The 18,595-nt window shown below is 59.3% G+C and overlaps 1 protein-coding gene across 3 annotated transcripts in view; it reads left to right on the top strand.

Annotated features, from left to right (window-relative positions):
• Positions 1 to 18,595, top strand: part of LETM1 (leucine zipper and EF-hand containing transmembrane protein 1) — a 27,238-nt gene extending 8,643 nt beyond the window's left edge. The window contains exons 3-14 of one of the 3 annotated variants that reach the window (XM_070372873.1): positions 623 to 1,034; positions 2,241 to 2,384; positions 2,851 to 2,988; positions 3,545 to 3,748; positions 7,755 to 7,874; positions 8,386 to 8,517; positions 8,772 to 8,930; positions 9,260 to 9,391; positions 13,741 to 13,875; positions 14,591 to 14,781; positions 15,623 to 15,761; positions 16,326 to 18,595. In XM_070372873.1, coding sequence (XP_070228974.1) covers positions 623 to 1,034; positions 2,241 to 2,384; positions 2,851 to 2,988; positions 3,545 to 3,748; positions 7,755 to 7,874; positions 8,386 to 8,517; positions 8,772 to 8,930; positions 9,260 to 9,391; positions 13,741 to 13,875; positions 14,591 to 14,781; positions 15,623 to 15,761; positions 16,326 to 16,475 — 2,056 coding nt within the window. In that variant the 3' untranslated portion in view covers positions 16,476 to 18,595. Of the gene's footprint in view, positions 1 to 622; positions 1,035 to 2,240; positions 2,385 to 2,850; positions 2,989 to 3,544; positions 3,749 to 7,754; positions 7,875 to 8,385; positions 8,518 to 8,771; positions 8,931 to 9,256; positions 9,392 to 13,740; positions 13,876 to 14,590; positions 14,782 to 15,622; positions 15,762 to 16,325 lie in introns of all 3 variants that reach the window. The other 2 variants (XM_070372872.1, XM_070372874.1) reach the window with 2 other exon arrangements.

Here is an 18,595-nt window from a genome sequence, read left to right as displayed (position 1 = left end):
CTAGTGGGAGGAATCCACATATGAGGATTCGAGAGAGCAGGCACAAGGGTGGCCCTGCAGGTCAGGGGCCAAGGAAGCGCCGGGCAGAGCCCTCCCTACAGGGTGTCTGGCGGGCACAGGCCTGGGCCTGGCCGAGGGGGAGGTGTGGGAGGAGGGGCGGGCCTGGGCTGCGGGCTCTACTCTGCGCGTTTGTCCTGCACAAAGGCCTCTGGTCCACTGATGCATGGGTCTGGCTCACTCTTGACTGGAACATTCTCCCTAAATTTCAGAACTTGCTCAGGAGCTGTAAGGTCTTGGTAGAAACTCGCCTCTTAGGGGAAAGCACTGGCCCGGGGGCCCCCCCAGAGGCTGGGTCTGTCTGATCTGGGGGTTGAGTCTTTGCTGGTTGGTTGTGTCCGACCTGCCCCTTTGAGGCTGTGGGCACCGGCCAGCCCCCCTGGCCTCCCGCAAGACCTCTGTGAGCGGCCCCTTCGCCTCTGACAGTGGGCGTGGCTCCCTGTCAGCAAGGGGCCGGGAGTCTGTCTGTCCAGCAGGGACAGTTGGCTGGGAGGTGTGACTGGGCCGCTGGGCCGCCTCGGCAGGCGGCTGGCGCCTCACCGGACTTCTTTTCTTCTTCCTCAAGGCCTCTTCCGTTGGGCAGCTGCGCTCCCGTCCACCCCGTGTACCTTTCCCTCCGCGCCGACCCCCTGGGCTGCTGGACACTGAGGCCCAAGCGCGCGTGCGCGGTGCTTGCGGGGCCGAGGCTCCTCCCTGTGCGCTGCTGGCACTCCTCGCACCCGCTGGGCGATGACTCCATGGTGGAGAAGTCCCTCCGGTCCCTCAAGGACAAGAACAAGAAGCTGGAGGAAGGCGGCCCCGTGTATAGCCCGCCCGCACAGGCGGCGGTGAGGAAGCCCCTGGGGCAGCGAGTCCTGGACGAGCTGAAGCACTACTACCACGGCTTCCGCCTGCTCTGGATCGACACCAAGATCGCGGCGCGCATGCTCTGGCGCATCCTCCACGGCCACAGCCTGACCCGCCGCGAGCGCAGGCAGGTAATGGACGCGTCCGCACCGCCTGCGAAGAGGGACCCGGCTCTGGAAGCGTAGCTGACTGGGGCTGGGGCAACAGGGCACTAAGACCCCCTGTGTCGGAGAATAAACAGTGGGGGCCCTCCTGGGGAGCTGTGGGGAGTCCGACGGGGCTCTTCCCTTTCTCCTCCGCAGTTGTGTGTGGTTCCATGTTTTTTCATGATATTTAAATATCAGATTTTCCTTTGTAGGAAACTACGCACCCTAAAATTTATTTTTAACCATTTTTAATAAACAGTCTGTGACATTAAGTCCATTCACATTGTGGTGAAGTCGGTACCACCAGAACTGTTTTCATCTTTTCCTCAGCTGAAACTGCCTCCTTTTAAATAACGTTTGCTGTCTCTTGCCCCCAGCCTCTGGCCCCACCATTCTACTTCCTGTGTCTTAATCTGACTCCTCTGGAAGTCAGAGGAGTGACGCCGCATATCAGTGGAATTGCAGAGGGTCTGTTCTTCATGACTGGCTGGCTTCACTGAGCACACTGTCCTAAAGGTTCACCCTTGTGGTGACAGGTGTCCGAATCTCCTTCCTTTTTAAGGCTGCATAGCCTTCCACCCTGTGGATAGACCACAGTTTATTCATTTGTCCATCTGTGGGCATTTGGATTGTTCCTGTATTTTGTCTATTGTAGGTAAATGGAATTTTAAAAACTTCATTTTCCATTTGTTTACTGAGAGTATAGAGAAGCAGAGTTGATTTTTATCAGCGTGTGGAATGTAAGGTGTGACTGCAGGCCTCCTTGGGGCCTCGCTGAGGGCCAGTCCTCAGGGCATGGTCTTGTCCAGCTCTCTGCCGGGCCAGGGGGCAACTGCGGAAGCCCTGGGCCGGCCCGGTCGCAGCAGCTGCTGGTGACGAGTCCCACTTCTCGTACAGAGTTAGCTCCCACCCAGCTTTTCCTTTCCTTTTTAAGCTCTTTTGGCCGCATCCCACACAGCATGGGTGATAGATCCCCAGCCAGGGGTCTGACACGTGCCCCCTGCAGTGGGAGCGAGGGGTCCTAACCACTGGCCTGCCAGGGGAGCCCTGCACCCAGGTTTTCTGAAACCCCAAGGTTGGGCCCCTGGGGTGCCTGTGGAGCCCTGTCCACTCCCCGGGAGGGCCCACGGCCGCTCTCTGGCTGTTGTGGAAGCCGTGCTCCCCGGTCACCCTCGCCCTCTGCCTGTCCAGTTCCTCCGCATCTGCGCCGACCTCTTCCGCCTGGTGCCCTTCCTGGTCTTTGTGGTGGTGCCCTTCATGGAGTTCCTGCTGCCCGTCGCTGTGAAGCTCTTCCCCAACATGCTGCCGTCCACGTTCGAGACCCAGTCCAGCAAGGTGACCGGCCTGTTCCAGACCCAGCTTGAAGTAGTTACAGAGCTGCATTGTTCAAGTGTGCCATAGGTTACAGCTTCTCTAGGGCAGTGTTCCCCAAGCCACAGACGGAGACCCGTTCATGGGGTGACACGCTCTAGGGAAAGGTGGGCCAACTGAGGCCCACGCCGCCCCCCCGCCCCCGGCACTAAGGCCTTCTGGGGACACGCGCGCCCTGTTGTGTGTGTACTGTCTGATGGCCTTCATGTTTCCCGTGGCTCAGCCCACAGGGTCTGAAAAGCTTTACTGGCTGGCTGTTTATGGAACTGGTGGGTCCTTTCTGTGGTGGAGGGTTGCGGGGGGCAGGTGTGTCACACAGAATTTCCTAAGTCATGAGCTAGAAAGTTTTGGAAAACAACTCATCGGTGAAGGAAGTGCTGTCAGGAGGCATCTGGGAGGCTGGGGTGCAGTGCCCTCTCTGACCTCACAGGAGGAGAGGCTGAAAAAGGAGCTGCGGGTCAAGCTGGAGCTGGCCAAGTTCCTCCAGGACACCATTGAGGAGATGGCCCTGAAGAACAAGGCTGCCAAGGGGAGCGCCACCAAAGACTTCTCCGTGTTCTTCCAGAAGGTGCTGTGGCGCTTTGTCCCCGTGGCCGGGCCTGTGGTCCCCGGAGCTGGTCAGCAGCTGGGGCCCCTGCCTTCTCGGGAGGCGCCCCTTGTCGCCCTTCCCCCCTTTCACTGCACGGTGAGGGTGGGGTTCAGGGCCGGGGCTGGAGGGCTGTAACTGGTCCCACCCGCGCCCGTGGAGGCCACACCGCTGTCCACCAGCCTCGTCTGGGCCTCCAGACTGCAGCGGCCCTGGGGGAGGACCGAGGGCCCACAGTTGTGACAAGCGGGGCCCGGGCTGGGGAGGAGGGGGCAGACTGCCCCACATGGAGAGACCCGGCGTCTCCCTGCCGGCCGTCTCTGTCCCGCTGGCCCAGCATGCGAGGCCCAGGGGCCGGACCCCACGTGCCGAGTGACGCCCAGGGGCCGCTCCCTGTGGGGGTCCCTGAGCGTTGAGCTGCCCTTCTGCTTTGTCCTGACTTAGGGCGTGTGCCCGGGAGTTGGGGGGTGCTGGGGGCACATAGCCCGCCTGCTGTGGGGGTGCCTGCTGGTAGTGACCCTCACGATGGCTCCTGCAGATCCGAGAGACGGGCGAGAGACCCAGCAACGAGGAAATCATGCGCTTTTCTAAGTTGTTTGAAGATGAGCTGACCCTGGACAACCTCACGCGCCCACAGCTGGTGGCGCTGTGCAAGCTGCTGGAGCTGCAGTCCATCGGCACCAACAACTTCCTGCGCTTCCAGCTCACCATGAGGCTGCGCTCCATCAAGGCGGACGACAAGGTGGGCGCGTGTCTGGGCTCCGGGGCGAGTGCTGGGGTCGCACGGGGTTCAGCCGCCATGACAGCCCATCTCCGTGATAGGAAGTAGTGACTGAGAAGGTGGGTTTTACGGCGGCCTGACATTTTATTATACAGTGTATCATGATTTATTAACTGTTACTTTAACTAATCTTGTGCTGCCCTAAAAAGCAGTCTAATCAACACTTTTTAACATAGATTTTGCTCCAGATCTTTGATAGATCCTATAGAAATAGTGACCTAGAATTGGGGCCTTGTGACTAAAGGGCAGGAAGTCAAAAGCAGGTCCTGACCATGACCTGGTTGCCCCCTGGCCTGCAGCGCGCCTCGAGTGTGCGTCTCCCGGGGAGAGGTCCCGAGGAGCCCCGCGTCCTCTCTGGAGCACCTTCGGCCTTCAGTCTGTGGCACCTGGTGTTTGAGCTGGGCCAGCCTCTGCTGTTGACTTAACGGCTTCCATCCTCACAGCTGCCGTGTGTGCTCACTGGTGTTCTGACCTGCGCGGACGGCCTCCTGTCTCACAGCCGGTGTGCTCAGTCCTGACTCGGCTCCTGGTTCTCCTGCCTGCTTTATGTTCCTCTTAATCTCTTTCCTTTCCTTCTTTTGCATTAATTAGGTGTTTACTCTTGTGTTCTCTCTCCATTAGCTTGTTATTTACTTGTTACCTGAGCTGTTTCTCTAGAGTTTACAGCTGGCTTCCCTGAGCACAGGAGTCTGGCAGAGTAGATGCTTTTCCTGCCACACGCGTGCTGGGGCCCCGCAGGGTCCCCGCCGCACTTGCCTCCTCCCTTGCGAGTGTTGCCTGCGTTTCTGCACCCAAGCTAATGTCTGTGCTCCACCGCGCGTTTCTCCTCCTGACCCCGGGCCTTCCTGCCTGTTTCCACCGGGCTGATTCCTCCACTGGACGAGTCCCCTCTGTATTAGCCTCCCTCCTGCAGGGTGTCGCTGGGCAGAGGACCCAGGGCTCACGGGTCTCTTTCAACGTTTAAAGACGCTGCTGAGCACATGCCCGCCGCCAGGCCTGCTGCTGTTCTCTGAAGATGACGTCTTTCTCAGCAGTGCCTCAGAGTTTGTTTGCATTTAGCAGTTTCGCAGTAACGTCCCAAGGCGGTATTTCTGTGCTCCTGTTTCCTGGTTCTGGTGCTTCCGTTGTCTCATTAAATGCCACTCCCCCAGTACATCTGGCTACCTATCCTCTCTTCCTCTTGAGCTGATTACTCTTAAATCCATCCTCTGAGATTCCTGTTTTCAGGTAAAACTTTCCGTCTTGTTCTCCAGAAGCAGATCAGCACCGCATTCCGTAGGCATGAAGAGACGGGGTGCTTCCGCTCTGTGGAAAGCCTGCCATGTGGCTGCCCCCCTGGGGACAGGCGGCTTGACCTCAGTGCTGGGATTCCTGGGAGGTGGGGGGCGGCCAGACGTCTCCTGTTGAGAAGTGGACAGGGCATACTTTCCTCCTGACATGAGGTGAAAACATGCATAAGAAGCCTGGAAAGCAGGGAGAAGCCCCTGAGACCCTAGGAATGACACGGGAGGTCTTTGTGCCTCAGAGTCCCAGCCTTGGGCCTGAAGAAGCCGGAAGTCACTGATGAGGACAGACCCTGAAAGCCTGCCTACTGACCCAGGGAGAGGGGCCGCCCGGCAGGCGGAAGGCGTCCAAGAGTGCCTGTGCTGCTGCAGCCAGACGCCACAGGGAGCCGCGTCCCCCACACGCCAGGCGCTGGGGTCCGCGACAGTGGGGCTCTGTCAGTGAGGTCTGCGAGTGCTGGCTCGTTCCCCACCCCGTCCTCCCTGCTAGAGTGGCGTGGAGGGGCCAGGCAGCAGGCTCGCCTGCCCCTCCCAGCCAGCGAGCATGCTTACGGGGGCCCAGTCCACCCACCCGGTCCAGCCATCGGAAGAGCCTCTGCCCCGGCCTCAGTGGAGGCCACGTCCCACCTGTTCCAGAACACGCCCAGGATGCAATTTACGGGTATGACTGAGTGACATCACAGAGAGCTCACGGCCGTTGGAGGGAGCGCGTGCTCACAGTTCCCAGAAACGGGGCTGGGAAATGAGGGGAGGCGGAGCCGTGGCTCAGGCCTGTACCCCTGGTGGGGTCGGAGTGGCCAGCTGGAGGCGTTGCTGATTGGCCAGGAAGGGAAACAGAGGTCGGGGTCTGTGGTTGGAGAGTTTGAAACACGAGTTCTGCACACCCAGGAAAGCCCACAGGGGCGATGCAGACAACTGTGGCTGTTAGTGTGGATTGGTAGATGCCAGCCTGTCCGTTCTGCGCCTGTGAACGTGCGATGGCACACCCCCGCCAGAGTGCTGTGGGAGGGAGCCCGCTAGGATGGAAGGCGAGGATGCCAGGACCTTGTGACCCCAACCCGGAGTGTCCACCCTCCTTTGAAAATCACTCCTCGTGCTAAGAACCAGGAGGAAGGACCTCAGTGAGAAAAAGCAGTCGGTGGGCACCAGCACCGAGTGGACAGATACAATGGGGCATGTTGACCATTGGCCGTTTCCCAGATACAGTAAAAGACGTGAATTTACAGACTTAAGAAACCAGGTGAATCCCAGAGAGGATGTACCCACAGAAATCCACACGAAGACAATCAGATGAACAGACTTTAAAGACAATCTGAAAGTGACGAGAGAGATTGCAGGACAGACGGTTTGAATGAGAGTGCATTTCTCGTCAGAAGCCTGGAGGGCGGGAGGAGCTGGAAAGTTTCTTTGTGTGCTGAAAAAAAAGAACTGTCAACTCAGTCCTGTACTCAGCAAAAATAAAAATTAAAAATTGAGAAAAAACTGGGATGAGGGGGAAGTCAGGATGTTCTCAGATGAAGGAAAACCAAGCTTGTGGTGGAGCATCAGGAAGCGACTGTGTGTGACAAGCAATGGGCTTCGCTCCTGCTGGCAAGCCGTCCTCCTGAGAGGAGGCGAGACGGTGGAAGCAGAGACAGACTCCATGTCCGGGGTGGCGTTGGGACGAGCTCAGCCTGCGGGGGAGGGTGGGGTAAGGTGCCTGTGCGTCACCTCGTGACGAGTTGGATGCATCCTGCCATCAGAGCAGCTCCTGGAAAAGGACGCGGTGGTGCACAGGGGGTGAGCGCAGAGGGGCCACGGGCACTGCTGGAGGACGGGCAGGGCGAGTCCTCACGCTGCGTCTCGTTACCACTCAGTGCTGGAGACGAGCCAGACGTCCCGCCCTGGGCGAGCGGTGGGAGCAGGACCATTGTGGGTGCAGCGTGCTTACCAACACGGGCTGCGTGGGTCTCCAGGGCCTCCCGGAAGCTTCCGCAACGTGCAGACGACAGAGGGCAGAGCAGACTCGTGCCTGGGGGCGGCTGTGTCTGAAGGGGCCTTGTGAGGTCCTCGTGGGCGCGGCTTGGCATTGCCTCCTGCCTGTGCCCTGAGACCACCCGTCAGGTGTGATGGGGACCCGCACGGCTGCATGTGGTGCTACGGCTGTCCCCGGGTTGACGGGGGGGCACTGTTGCCCATCATTCTTCTCTCGCATTCCTCATCCCTGCACAGGCTCCTCGAGACCCCGGTGCCATGCCGTCTGCCTCGGGCACTCCTGTGTGCTTCCTGCTCGGGTCACTGCAGCCTCAGGCTGCACAGGGAGGGTCAAGAGGCATCTTGAGCACAGTTCCTCAGTCCAGTCCTTCCTCTCCCATTCCAGGAACACAGAGGATGCTGGCTGTGTGGGGGGGCGGGAGGACTGTGGGGTTCAGGCAGAGTGGGGCCTGGGCCTGGTGAGCATCTTTGCATCCCGCAGTGGGTCCTGGCCCTTGACCTTTAGGTCCCGCCCTCTGTCAGACTGTCTGGTCCCTGCAAACTCAGAACTAGCACCTTGGGTGGGTGGGGGTGGTGTTTGTCTCGTGTTTGGCAGAGTGTGTTAGGAAGGTTCTAATCACACGCTTAGATTTGTGTGTGCGTGCAGACAGCGTAGACCCTCCCTGAGCAGGGTGAGCCCTCCAGAGGTCACCAGCTTCTTCCTTTGACAGCTGATCGCTGAGGAGGGCGTGGACAGCCTGAACGTCAAGGAGCTGCAGGCGGCGTGTCGGGCGCGAGGCATGCGGGCCCTGGGCGTCACAGAAGACCGCCTGCGGGGCCAGCTGAAGCAGGTGCGTGGGCAGGGCCCTGGGCCACCCTCACAGACTCTGGGTCGCCACTGGAGTCTTTCCTGCCGCTCCGCCTGGTCTTATGAGGATGCCCGAGGGCCAGGCCAGCTTCCTGTGAGATTCCCGTGTGTCCCTCTGCTGAGGCTGGGGGTGTGGGCAAATGAAACCCAGGCCAGCCCGACCTCTGAAGGCCCTGCTCTCAGCAGCCCCTGGAGTCTCGTCCCGCTCAGTGTTTCCCAGTTCCTGCGGCTTCGCCGCAGGGCGTCTGTCACTCATGGGACTGAGGTGGACAGCGGGTGTGAATGTGGCGGCCGATTGACCCCTTGTAGGGCTAGAGGCGTTTCTGGAAAAGCTCGCTCGGGTGACGGGGTCCACTCAGGGGCTGCTGTGGTCGTTGCTGCCAGCCTGCACCCCCCTCCCCTCCCCAACGCAAATTAGAGCAGGGGAGGGTTCGGCCAGGCCCTGTGGGTGCCCAGGCCGGAGGTGAGCCTGGGTCTCGCACTCCCGCTCGCAGTGGCTGGAGCTGCACCTGCACCAGGAGATCCCGACGTCGCTGCTCATCCTGTCCCGGGCCATGTACCTTCCCGAGACCCTGTCGCCTGCCGACCAGCTCAAGTCTACCCTGCAGACCCTCCCAGAGATCGTGGTGCGTGTGGCCGGGCCCCCTGCTGCTTGCTGTCAGGCCCCTCACTGCTCCGGGAGACACCCCCAGCTCTCTGTCTTGTCTGTCTTTCTCCCCCTGAGGGCCCTGCGGGACACAGGAAGGTGGCCCTTGGGGTCCTCCTTGGGAAGCAGGCCTGGAGGGGACGATGCCCAGAGGCACTGGCTGGGCCCCGGGGCTGCGCTGGTGGGGACACCTGCCCCATATCAGGGCACGCTCACGGGCTCCCCTCCCTGAAGGCCAAGGAAGCCCAGGTGAAGGTGGCCGAGGTGGAGGGTGAGCAGGTGGACAACAAGGCGAAGCTGGAGGCCACGCTGCAGGAGGAGGCGGCCATCCAGCAGGAGCATCGCGAGAAGGAGCTGCAGCGGAAGAGCCAAGCGGCCGTGGCCCAGGCAGCGGTGAGCAGGCGGGGCGGGCGTGGGCGGGGGGGGGGGAAAGCGGGCGCTGCCAGCCTGGCCTGAGGCCCTGAAGCTGAGGATCGAGGCCCTGTGGACGCTGGGGCCTGGAGGAGCGGCGTGAGTGTGCCTCGCCCCGCTTGGCACTGGCTTGGAGCGTCCTTCGGGGGAGCCTCGTGGGGTGGGCTTGCTGCCAGCCGGCCAGGCTCTGCAGACCTCCTTCCTCACGGAGACGGCCCTCTGGCCGGCGGTGTGTCTGCCAGTGTGGACGCCCCAGAAGGCTGCGGTCCTGCAGGGGGTGCTGAGCCGGCAGCGGCCTTGCGTTTCAGAAGGAAGTGGAGCCCGAGGTGGTGGCCGAAGGTGCCCCGGGGAGGCCGGTGGCTGAGCTGCAGCCAGAAGAGCCTGCTGTGACCCTCCCTTCCGAGGTCCTGAAGGACAGCGCACCCGTCCTGGAAGGCTTGAAGGTAACAGCGCTCACCAGAGGGAGCGGTGTGCAGCCGCCAGACACCAGTGGCTCCATGGGCTCCCAAGGACGCGGGCCCGGACGGCTGCAGCCTGGCTGCGGAGGGTGATGGTGGACAGTCGCGGGGCATGGAGAGCAAGCCCGGAGGGGAGGCGGCCCGGCCTTGGCTCAGACCGTGCTCCTCGGGCAGGACGCCCAGCAGGGACGCTGGTGTGGTTCTTGCGGAGGCCCACCTTGCTGTCACCTTCCGACGTGCTGCATGCCTGCGTGCTCGCTTCTGGCAGCCTCGCCGTCCTACCATGACCCACACTCAGGGACGCCCCCGCTGCCGGGTGGGCCTCGGTGCAGGGGCATGGCAGGCGGAGCAGCTTCTGAAGGCGCTGGGTGGGGGCGTGCTCACAGGCAGGTGCAGCGCCATCGGTAGCTGGGGTAGGAGAGAGGAAGCAGGGCACGGGTTGTGTTTGGGGGTTGGGGTGGGGGGCCCTGTGAGGTCGCGCCTGTCAACACCTGGGTGGGGCTGGGCTTCGTGAGGTGTGCCGAGGGCCCGGGGGTACAGTCTGAGGATGGAGCCCTGAGGGGCAGCATGGGGTCATCGGAGGTGGAGGGGAAAGCCCACTACAGGGCCTCGGAGGAGCTGGGGACGTGAGCCCTCCAGGCCGGTGGGTAGGAAGGGCCCGTGATGGGGCACGGGGTGGAGAAAAGCTGTTTATGTGACAAGAGAAAGCATGAAGCATCAGTTTGGAGCGTCCTGCTGAAGTGAGCTGTGTCTGCAGGAGCAGCTTTGTGGGGGCAGTGGTGCATGGGGGCTGGCGTAGCCTGGCATATGCCCAGTGGGCTCTGCTTCACCTGGTGATGGCCTGGAAGACAGGTGAAGACCAGCACTCCACGTCACTGATGTGAGGCTCAAGGAAAGAGGCTCCTGGGAGCCTGGGCCGACCTCGGCTCAAAAGGAGACCTGGGAAGGGTCAGGACCGAGGAGCCAGGGTCATTGTGAAGGCAGTTTGGGGCTGAGGCGGGAAGCGGAACAGAGGCGGGGTCTGGTTGGGGCCACAGAGCGCACGCAGCCTGGAGGAAGGGCTCATCAGTCCGCACTTGGGCCAAGATGGTTGGCTGTTTTTGTGGAGAGAGAGGCATCCCGTTGCCACTGGATTAAGGACTGAGACAGAGAAGGATGATTCAGCTCTCAGGAGAGCTTGTGAACGAAGGGTTGCCAAGGATGACTTAGCAGGAAGCACACAAAACTTCAAACAAAGAACCTCAGTTCGTGAGAAAGATGCCTCAGAGAACAGGGCAGCGCTGTTTTCCTGTCTGCAGTGCAGGGGTCTTGGGGTGTCGGCCGTCTGCAGGGAAAGAGAACCTGAGGAGCTCCAGGAAACTGTCGCTGAAAACCTCACCACAGGGAGAGGCTTCGGGGCAGCGGTGCTGGTGTGCGCGTGGAGGGCAGAAGCCCTTCCTGCGCTGCACACACTCTCGGCACGAAGCTGAAGAGAAGGAGGACCCTGAGATGAGCGCCTCCCGAGGCCACGCCAGGGCTGTCAAAGGCGCTGCAGAAGGGGTCTGTCCTGAGCAGAGTGCGGTTCTCCGCAAACTCCAGGACGTGAGGTGCGCCTGCTCTGTAAGAAGGACAGTGCGTCACGACCAGCTGCCCTGGCGGTCAGTGGTCAAGAGTCCGCCTGCCTGTGCAGGGGGCACGGTTCCATCCCTGATCCAGGAGGGTCCCACATGCTTAGCCCGCGAACTGCTGCTGCTAAAGCCCACATGCTCTGGGGCCTGTGCTCTGCGCCAAGAGAAGCCAGCGCAAGTAGAGAAGGCCCGCACGCGGCAGCGAAAACCCAGTGCAATCAGAATGATTAACAGGTGTTCATGAATAAGGATCAACATGACCAAATAGTTAAGTTAGAAAACGCATCGTGACCCGGGGGGGGTTTGTCTACGGAATACAGAAATATTAGTGTCACGAGCACATTAACAGACTCAAGAGCGAGACTGTGAGCGGTCATCTCAGCAGACTTGCGGAAAGCACTGGGCTGATCTCACCCCTGTCCTCAGCTGACATGGGGGTGAGCCTTCTGACCGCAGGGCCACGAGGGGCGCCCCTTATCAGAGGACCCCAACAGCTGGGGGTGTCTGCGCCCCACCTGCTCCGCATCGGCCACAGGGTCTGGCCAGGATGGTTAGACGAGGAAAAGATGAAGTCATGTGGAGGTGGACTGTTCACAGATGACATGGCCACCTGAGAGTGCATAGTACTTAGTGCTAGAGATGAACAACCAGGTTGAAATTTTCAGAAACATATCACAGGTAGATCATACCCCAAAAGTGAACTACTTGGGATAAATTTGGAAATAGGCATGAAGACCTGTACAGGATGCTATAAACTGTTGTTGAGGTAAATCAGTAAGTAGTGAGCTTCACTGCACTCTTGGACATGAAGACTCGATGTTGGTAAGACGTAATTCTCCCCAGCTAATGCTCAAAATTCTCCAAGCCAGGCTTCAGCAATACTTGAACCGTGAACTTCCAGATGTTCAAGCTGGTTTTAGAAAAGGCAGAGGAACCAGAGATCAAATTGCCAACATCCGCTGGATCATCAAAAAAGCAAGAGAATTCCAGAAAAATATCTATTTCTGCTTTATTGACTATGCCAAAGCCTTTGACTGTGTGGATCACAATAAACTGTGGAAAATTCTGAAAGAGATGGGAATACCAGACCACCTGACCTGCCTCTTGAGAAACCTGTATGCGGGTCAGGAAGCAACAGTTAGAACTGGACATGGAACAACAGACTGGTTCCAAATAGGAAAAGGAGTACGTCAAGGCTGTATCTTGTCACCCTGCTTATTTAACTTACATGCAGAGTACATCATGAGAAGTGCTGGGCTGGAAGAAGCGCAAGCTGGAATCAAGATTGCTGGGAGAAATATCAATAACCTCAGATATGCAGATGACACCACCCTTATGGCAGAAAGTGAAGAGGAACTAAAAAGCCTCTTGATGAAGGTGAAAGAGGAGAGTGAAAAAGTTGGCTTAAAGCTCAACATTCAGAAAACTAAGATCATGGCATCTGGTCCCATCACTTCATGGGAAATACATGTGGAAACAGTGGAAACAGTGTCAGACTTTATTTGGGGCTCCAAAATCCCTGCAGATGGTGATTGCAGCCATGAAATTAAAAGACGCTTAATCCTGGAAAGTTATGGCCAACCTAGGTAGCATATTGAAAAGCAGAGACGTTACTTTGCCAACAAAGGTCCGTCTAGTCAAGGCTATGGTTTTTCCAGTGGTCACGTATGGATGTGAGAGTTGGACTGTGAAGAAAGCTGAGCACTGAAGAATTGATGCTTTTGAACTGTGGTGTTGGAGAAGACTCTTGAGAGTCCCTTGGACTGCAAGGAGATCCAACCAGTCTATTCTAAAGGAGATTGGTCCTGGGTGTTCTTTGGAAGGACTGATGCTGAAGCTGAAACTCCAGTACTTTGGCCACCTCATGCAAAGAGCTGACTCATTGGAAAAGATTCTGATGCTGGGAGGGATTGGGGGCAGGAGGAGAAGGGGACGACAGAGGATGAGATGGCTGGATGGCATCACCAACTCGATGGATGTTAGTTTGAGTGAACTCTGGGAGTTGGTGATGGACAGGGAGGCCTGGTGTGCTGCAATTCATGGGGTCGCAAAGAGTCGGACACGACTAAGCAACTGAACTGAACTGATCTGTGGATTCAAGACCACCACAATCCCAGCATCCTTTGTTGTTGACATTGACAAGCTTATCCTAACGTATGTGGAAATTAAAGGGACCAAAGGATGAGATGGTTGGATGGCATCACTGACTCAATGGACGTGAGTTTGAGTGAACTCCGAGAGTTGATGATGGACAGGGAGGCCTGGGGTGCTGCAGTCCATGGGGTCGCAGAAAGTCGGACACGACCGAGCAACTGAGCAACAACAGAGAAGAGCCGTGGTGGTGGGCGAGCAGGCTCCTTGTGCTGGCGGATGGAATTGTACATGGCGGTTAAAGGAACACGCCGTCACAGTGAATCTCAGAGTGACAGAGCTCGAGCCGTGTGACGCCGTTTGTCAGAATCCCAGCAATGAGTCTGTCGTGACAGAAGTCCCAGGGTGGGGGGGTTCCTGACATGAGGAAACCTTTGGGGTGATGCTGCTTCTTGGTCGGGTGGTGGTGGCTCTGTGGGTGTCTGCCAGACACGCCTGCACAGGCTCCCTCAGACGTAGGGGGCACCGCCTGCGTGGACACATGGCTCGGAGAGAAAGGTGGCCAGCCCTTCCAGGGAAGCCAGTTACTCCCTTTCACATAGGTTTTTTTGGTTTGCTGGTTTGTTTTGTTTCCAGGAAGAGGAAATAACTCAAGAGGAAATTGACGTACTCAGCAATGCCTGCTCAAAACTGAAGGAGCAGAAGAAATCCCTGACGAAGGAGAAGGAGGAGCTGGAGCTGCTAAAGGGGGACGTCCAGGACTACAGCCAGGTAGGGCGCGCTCAGCACCCGGCCACGCCTCCAGCAGGCTCGGCCCGCTGGCCCGCAGGTCTTCGGAGGGAAAACTGAGTTTCAGGAAATCCTACTCAGCAGCTCCTCCAGCATTCCCGTGGGCCACGTCCCCGGGAATGCTGGCCACTCGCCCTTGTAGGCGGTGAGCAGGCATCTTTTCAGTTTCTAAACATGCGAAGGCATCAGGTGAACAGCCTGGTTGCTTGGTATGTGAAACCTTATGTTTGTTCCTGAGTTCCCAGAAGGGACTTTCTTACATCCTAGTTCTTTTTTTCTTTTTGAGATTGGTAAAAATAATTTGCCATTTTCTCCTCCTCCTTGTGGCAGCCCTCTCATTGTGCGGGTCCTCTAATCCCCATGGCACCTCCCATTGTTCCCGGTAACGCTTGTAGGGAAAGCAGACATTCCCATTCCTTGATTCTTTTATCCGTTAGGAAAACAGTCAGGGTTCAGAAAAGAGTCCGAATTTCCTTTGATAAGAAAACTGTGTTTGAGTTTTCAAAGATGAGAACAGACCTGCATGGTGGACAGGCGTCAGTGAGCAGCTGTGTGGCTGGAGTTGGCGGGCCTGCTCCCCCACAGCCCAGACCTCTCCACTTCCATGATGTAGTCTGGACTGACCCGCTTACTTTAAGAAAGTAAAGTTAAGGTTTTGCCTTAAGATGGTCTATTTACAACTAAATAATTTTATTAGGATTTACAGGAGATCAAGAAGGAACTTTCAAAGACTGGCGAAGAAATGTATGTGGAAGAGTCTAAAGCCAGCAAGAGGCTGACCAAGCGTGTGCAGCAAATGATCGGGCAGATGGACAGCCTGCTGGCGCAGCTGGAGGCCGACCAGAAGGCGGGCAGGCGTGGCCCCGCCGCCGAGGCTGCGCCTGCAGGGTGAGTGAGCGCCCTGGACTCTGGCCCATGGCCTCTGACTCGGCGCCGTTCTCAACCTGGGTACCCACCAGCCACCCCTTCCCTCTGATCTAGCAGCTGCAGCTTCTCCACGATGCTATCACTGAAGCGGCTCTGAGTCAGGTCTTCCTAGCACACTGCGTGCGTGCACACGTGCAGACACAGTGTACACACGCAGACCCATGCACATGCAGACACGTGCAACACGCAGATGTGCACACGCGCAGACACAGTGCACATGCGCAGTGTGGTGCTGTTGGCGCGTGGGCAAGGCCTCTGGCAGCTTGCCTGGTCTCTCTGCATCCGCCCCTCTCTCAGGCCGTCACTGGTCTTTCCAGAGCCTCTGTGGGTCACAGTGCCCCCCGCCTCAGCCCCGCTCGGCACGTGTCCTCAGACCGTCGCATTGTCTCCTGCCTCTTCCCTCTTCCTGAGCCACTGCAGTCGTGACCCCCGTGCAGGGGTCAGCGTCCCCTCAGGTTAAACTGCTGAGCCCTGTGGGCTCACCTGCCTTCATGTGTCAGAGGGCAATGTGGCTCCTCTGGCCCCTCCCACCCTGCCCTGGGCACAGACAGGCCTGAGGAGCCCCCTGTCCTCATCGCCCTGGAGAGGCTCGGCGTGCCAGGCGGCTGTGCGCAACCGGCGACCACCCAGAGTGGTGGCTTCTGCCCGTGTCCGTGCTGGAGTGGTGGCCTCTGCCCCTTTTTCTGCGCTGGCCAGGGGTCCCCAGGTGACGGGGCAGGGGGCCCTGGGTGGAGGGCTGCCGGGTCAGGTCTGGGCTGCTGGCCCATGGGGGTGAGGTGCCATGTGCAGGCTGTGTCCCCAGGGAGACGGTGATCAGCGTCTCTGAGCTCATCAACGCCATGAAGCAGATCAAGCACATTCCCGAGAGCAAGCTGCTGAGCCTGGCCTCAGCCCTGGACGACAACAAGGATGGGAAGGTCGACATCGATGATCTCGTCAAGGTGGGTCGCGGACCCCTGAGGCCTGAGAGGCACCCGGCCTCCAGTGCTGGAGCTCCACCTTGGTCAAGAGCCTGTGGGCTCTGGCGTCTCTGTGGCTCCTGTGTCTCCAGACCAGCGGGGACACTCACCCAGAACACCAGCTGCCGTGGCCTAGCATCCTCATCCTGGTGGTGCAGGACCTGCCCGCAGCCCTCCTGGGTGTTCCTGGCACTCTGCCCCTCGGGGCCTGGCCTGCAGCCTCTGGGCTGTGCAGCCCACCTGCCTGCGGCCCTGGGTCCCGGGAGGCCCAGCTGATGTCCTGCCCAGGCCTGTGACCTCAGGCCTCCTGCCCCCCGAGCCCCTCTCCCAGCTGTGTGTGGCCTGGGCTCTGGAGTCTTTTGGCTCCTTGGGGTGGGGGGGTCTGGTCCTCAGAAGGCCAGGGTGGGTGGAGGACCCCAGCCCCCAGGGGGACGGTGCCGAGGGCCTGCCTGGCCAGTCGCCACGTCTCGCTGGCTGTGCTCTGAGGGAGCCTCTGCCGTGAGGGGCAGAGCAACCTGAGCCCTGTGCCCCCTCCCGTGTGCACAGGTCATCGAGCTGGTGGACAAAGAAGACGTCCACATCTCCACCAGCCAGGTGGCCGAGATCGTGGCCACGCTGGAGAAGGAGGAGAAGGTGGAGGAGAAGGAGAAGGCCAAGGAGAAGGCGGAGAAGGAGGCGGCCGAGGTGCAGAACTAGGGCCGGCCCAGCCCCCCGGCACACGGGCCTCCACGCGCCCCCTCCCACCGCAGTGGTCCCAACATTATGCTGATTGTTTTGAAGTGATCCTTAGTGACGGAACTAATATTTTATCAGGAATAAATCAGAAACTTCACAATCAAGTGATTTTTAACATTCATCATTCCATGAAGATTGAGTCAGCCCGGAGCCCCTGCGCCCATCCAGCGAGGCTTCTTTGGGTCAGCGGGGGCCCAGCGCTGTGGGGTCCCGGCCGTGGTGGGCAAGGGTGGCGGCCAGTGGGGGTTGTGGCCCTGCACAGCCCCCGGCTCCTGAGGCGGCTCGGGCCTCCCTGCTCGCCCCTCGGTGACGTCTGCCGCGGAGGAGGGGACCCGCCGCAGAGGTGCCCCAGGCAGACACAGCCTTCTCGGCCTGGAGAAGCTGCTTCGTGTGTCGCAGACTTGGACTCCTAAGCATCGGTGTGAACCAGTGAGCAGACCACGCCCGCCATCTCCACGGCTCCTGGGAACCTCGTCTGACGCTCTCGTGTGGGCATCCACGTCCTTTTCTGAGTGACCTTGGATTCTCACCTAATCCTTCAACTAGCTAGCGCGGCGCTTTCTCACGTGCCAGTCTGCCCAGCTGAGCAAAGTGAGCGTCAGTTACGCCGGGAGAGGTGCTGATGAAGCCCTTGGAGATGAAGCCTCCCCTGTGCAGGAATCGGTCGTGCTTCTAGACTGGGATGTCATCGCCTCACCCCCAGCCCCGGGTGTTTGGATGGATTTTACCGCGTGTCTCACCCCAGAGGCTGTGGGGGCGCTTGAGGGGCCTGTGTCCGCCTGAGGCCCCTGGCCACGGGCATGTGGCAGGTCTGGGAGCCGGGTGCTGTGGCCCAGCACTGTCTGGCTCTTCCTCTGGCGGCATGGGCAGGGCCGGCCTGAGCGCTCCGTGGTGAACCAGCGTGGGCCCTGGGAGACCTGGGGCTGGTGGGGCTGGCGGGACGAGCGAAGGGGACAGCTTCCAGATGACTTGAAACCTTGTGCTCAGCCGCTGACGGACCTTGGACGAGCGGAGTACCTCGGAGTCCTCCAGTGGACACCCTTATGAGGGGCAGTGGGCGCTAAAGGGTTTTATTTCAGTTATTTAAGGGGGCGTGTTCTAGGCGCTTCCTTGGTATTTGTGAATTATCTCTCGTGTTTAGTGGCCTGGTTTTCCGCTGCAGTAGTGTGCTTGCTGTGACCCTCGTGGTGGCCAGCATGCTTGAGGAGAGGCTAGTCTTTCCCGGCCCTGTCCTCACCTTGCCGCCTTCGCCCGGCACCCAGGGCAGCCCCCTCATGCTCTCAAGCCCCCGATCCCCCGGCAGCACCCCACCCCGGCACGGCGGGACCCTTCTCCAGCATCTGTACCTGGGCCTGCCTGCTGCAGGCTTCCCCTTCAAGTCATTCGTTTTTACTATCCTGAACTTTATTTATTGCAGCTGAGCTGAGTGTCCGGGTGCAGCTGTAACGGGTGAACGGTGCTAGGAGTGAGCGTGGGGTGTGACGCGGCGTCGGGGTGGCTGTCTGTTGGCTGGGCGCCTGGGGCCTGCACCCGCCTTCCTGAGCTTTCTCAGGAGCATGCTCAAGTCCCCGGGGCCATGACACTGTGCCCGCTGGAAGCACGACAGCGTTCTCCCTGCTTTGCACCACCTGAACACCCCCCGTTATTAAGGATTCAGGAGACTGACGGAGCTTCCAGAGTCGCTTTGGAATATCCAATTCCGGATTTTCAAAGCGAAGGACACCATGTAACTTGTGCAGCGTCACCTCCAGGCATGACCCTCAGTAGCCAGGACCAGCTCACCTGAGGGCCTCCTCCTTGGGCTGCGTGTCAGCACCTTTTTAGAAATAGCGTTTTTTATTAAAATATCAAACTCTTGTTCGGGTAACAGCTCAGAGCACGATTTCTGAATCACATGGCCCATCCACAGTTGGGGTGGGAAGTGGCAGGGCTGTCTGAGCGTCTGGCTCCGGCTGCGCTCCAGCCCGGCCTCTGGGGTCGCCTGCCCTGGGAGCGCGCGTCCCGCCTGTCCCCGCAGACTGTGCTGGAGACTAGACCTCGATTTCACGTGAGGAGAAGGGTGAATAAAGCGCTGTCCTGTA

Source organism: Bos mutus, chromosome 6, assembly GCF_027580195.1.
Source record: "Bos mutus isolate GX-2022 chromosome 6, NWIPB_WYAK_1.1, whole genome shotgun sequence".
Lineage (NCBI taxonomy): Eukaryota > Metazoa > Chordata > Mammalia > Artiodactyla > Bovidae > Bos > Bos mutus.
Note: the sequence above shows the minus strand (reverse complement) of the source record. Positions and strands in the feature narration are given on the sequence as shown.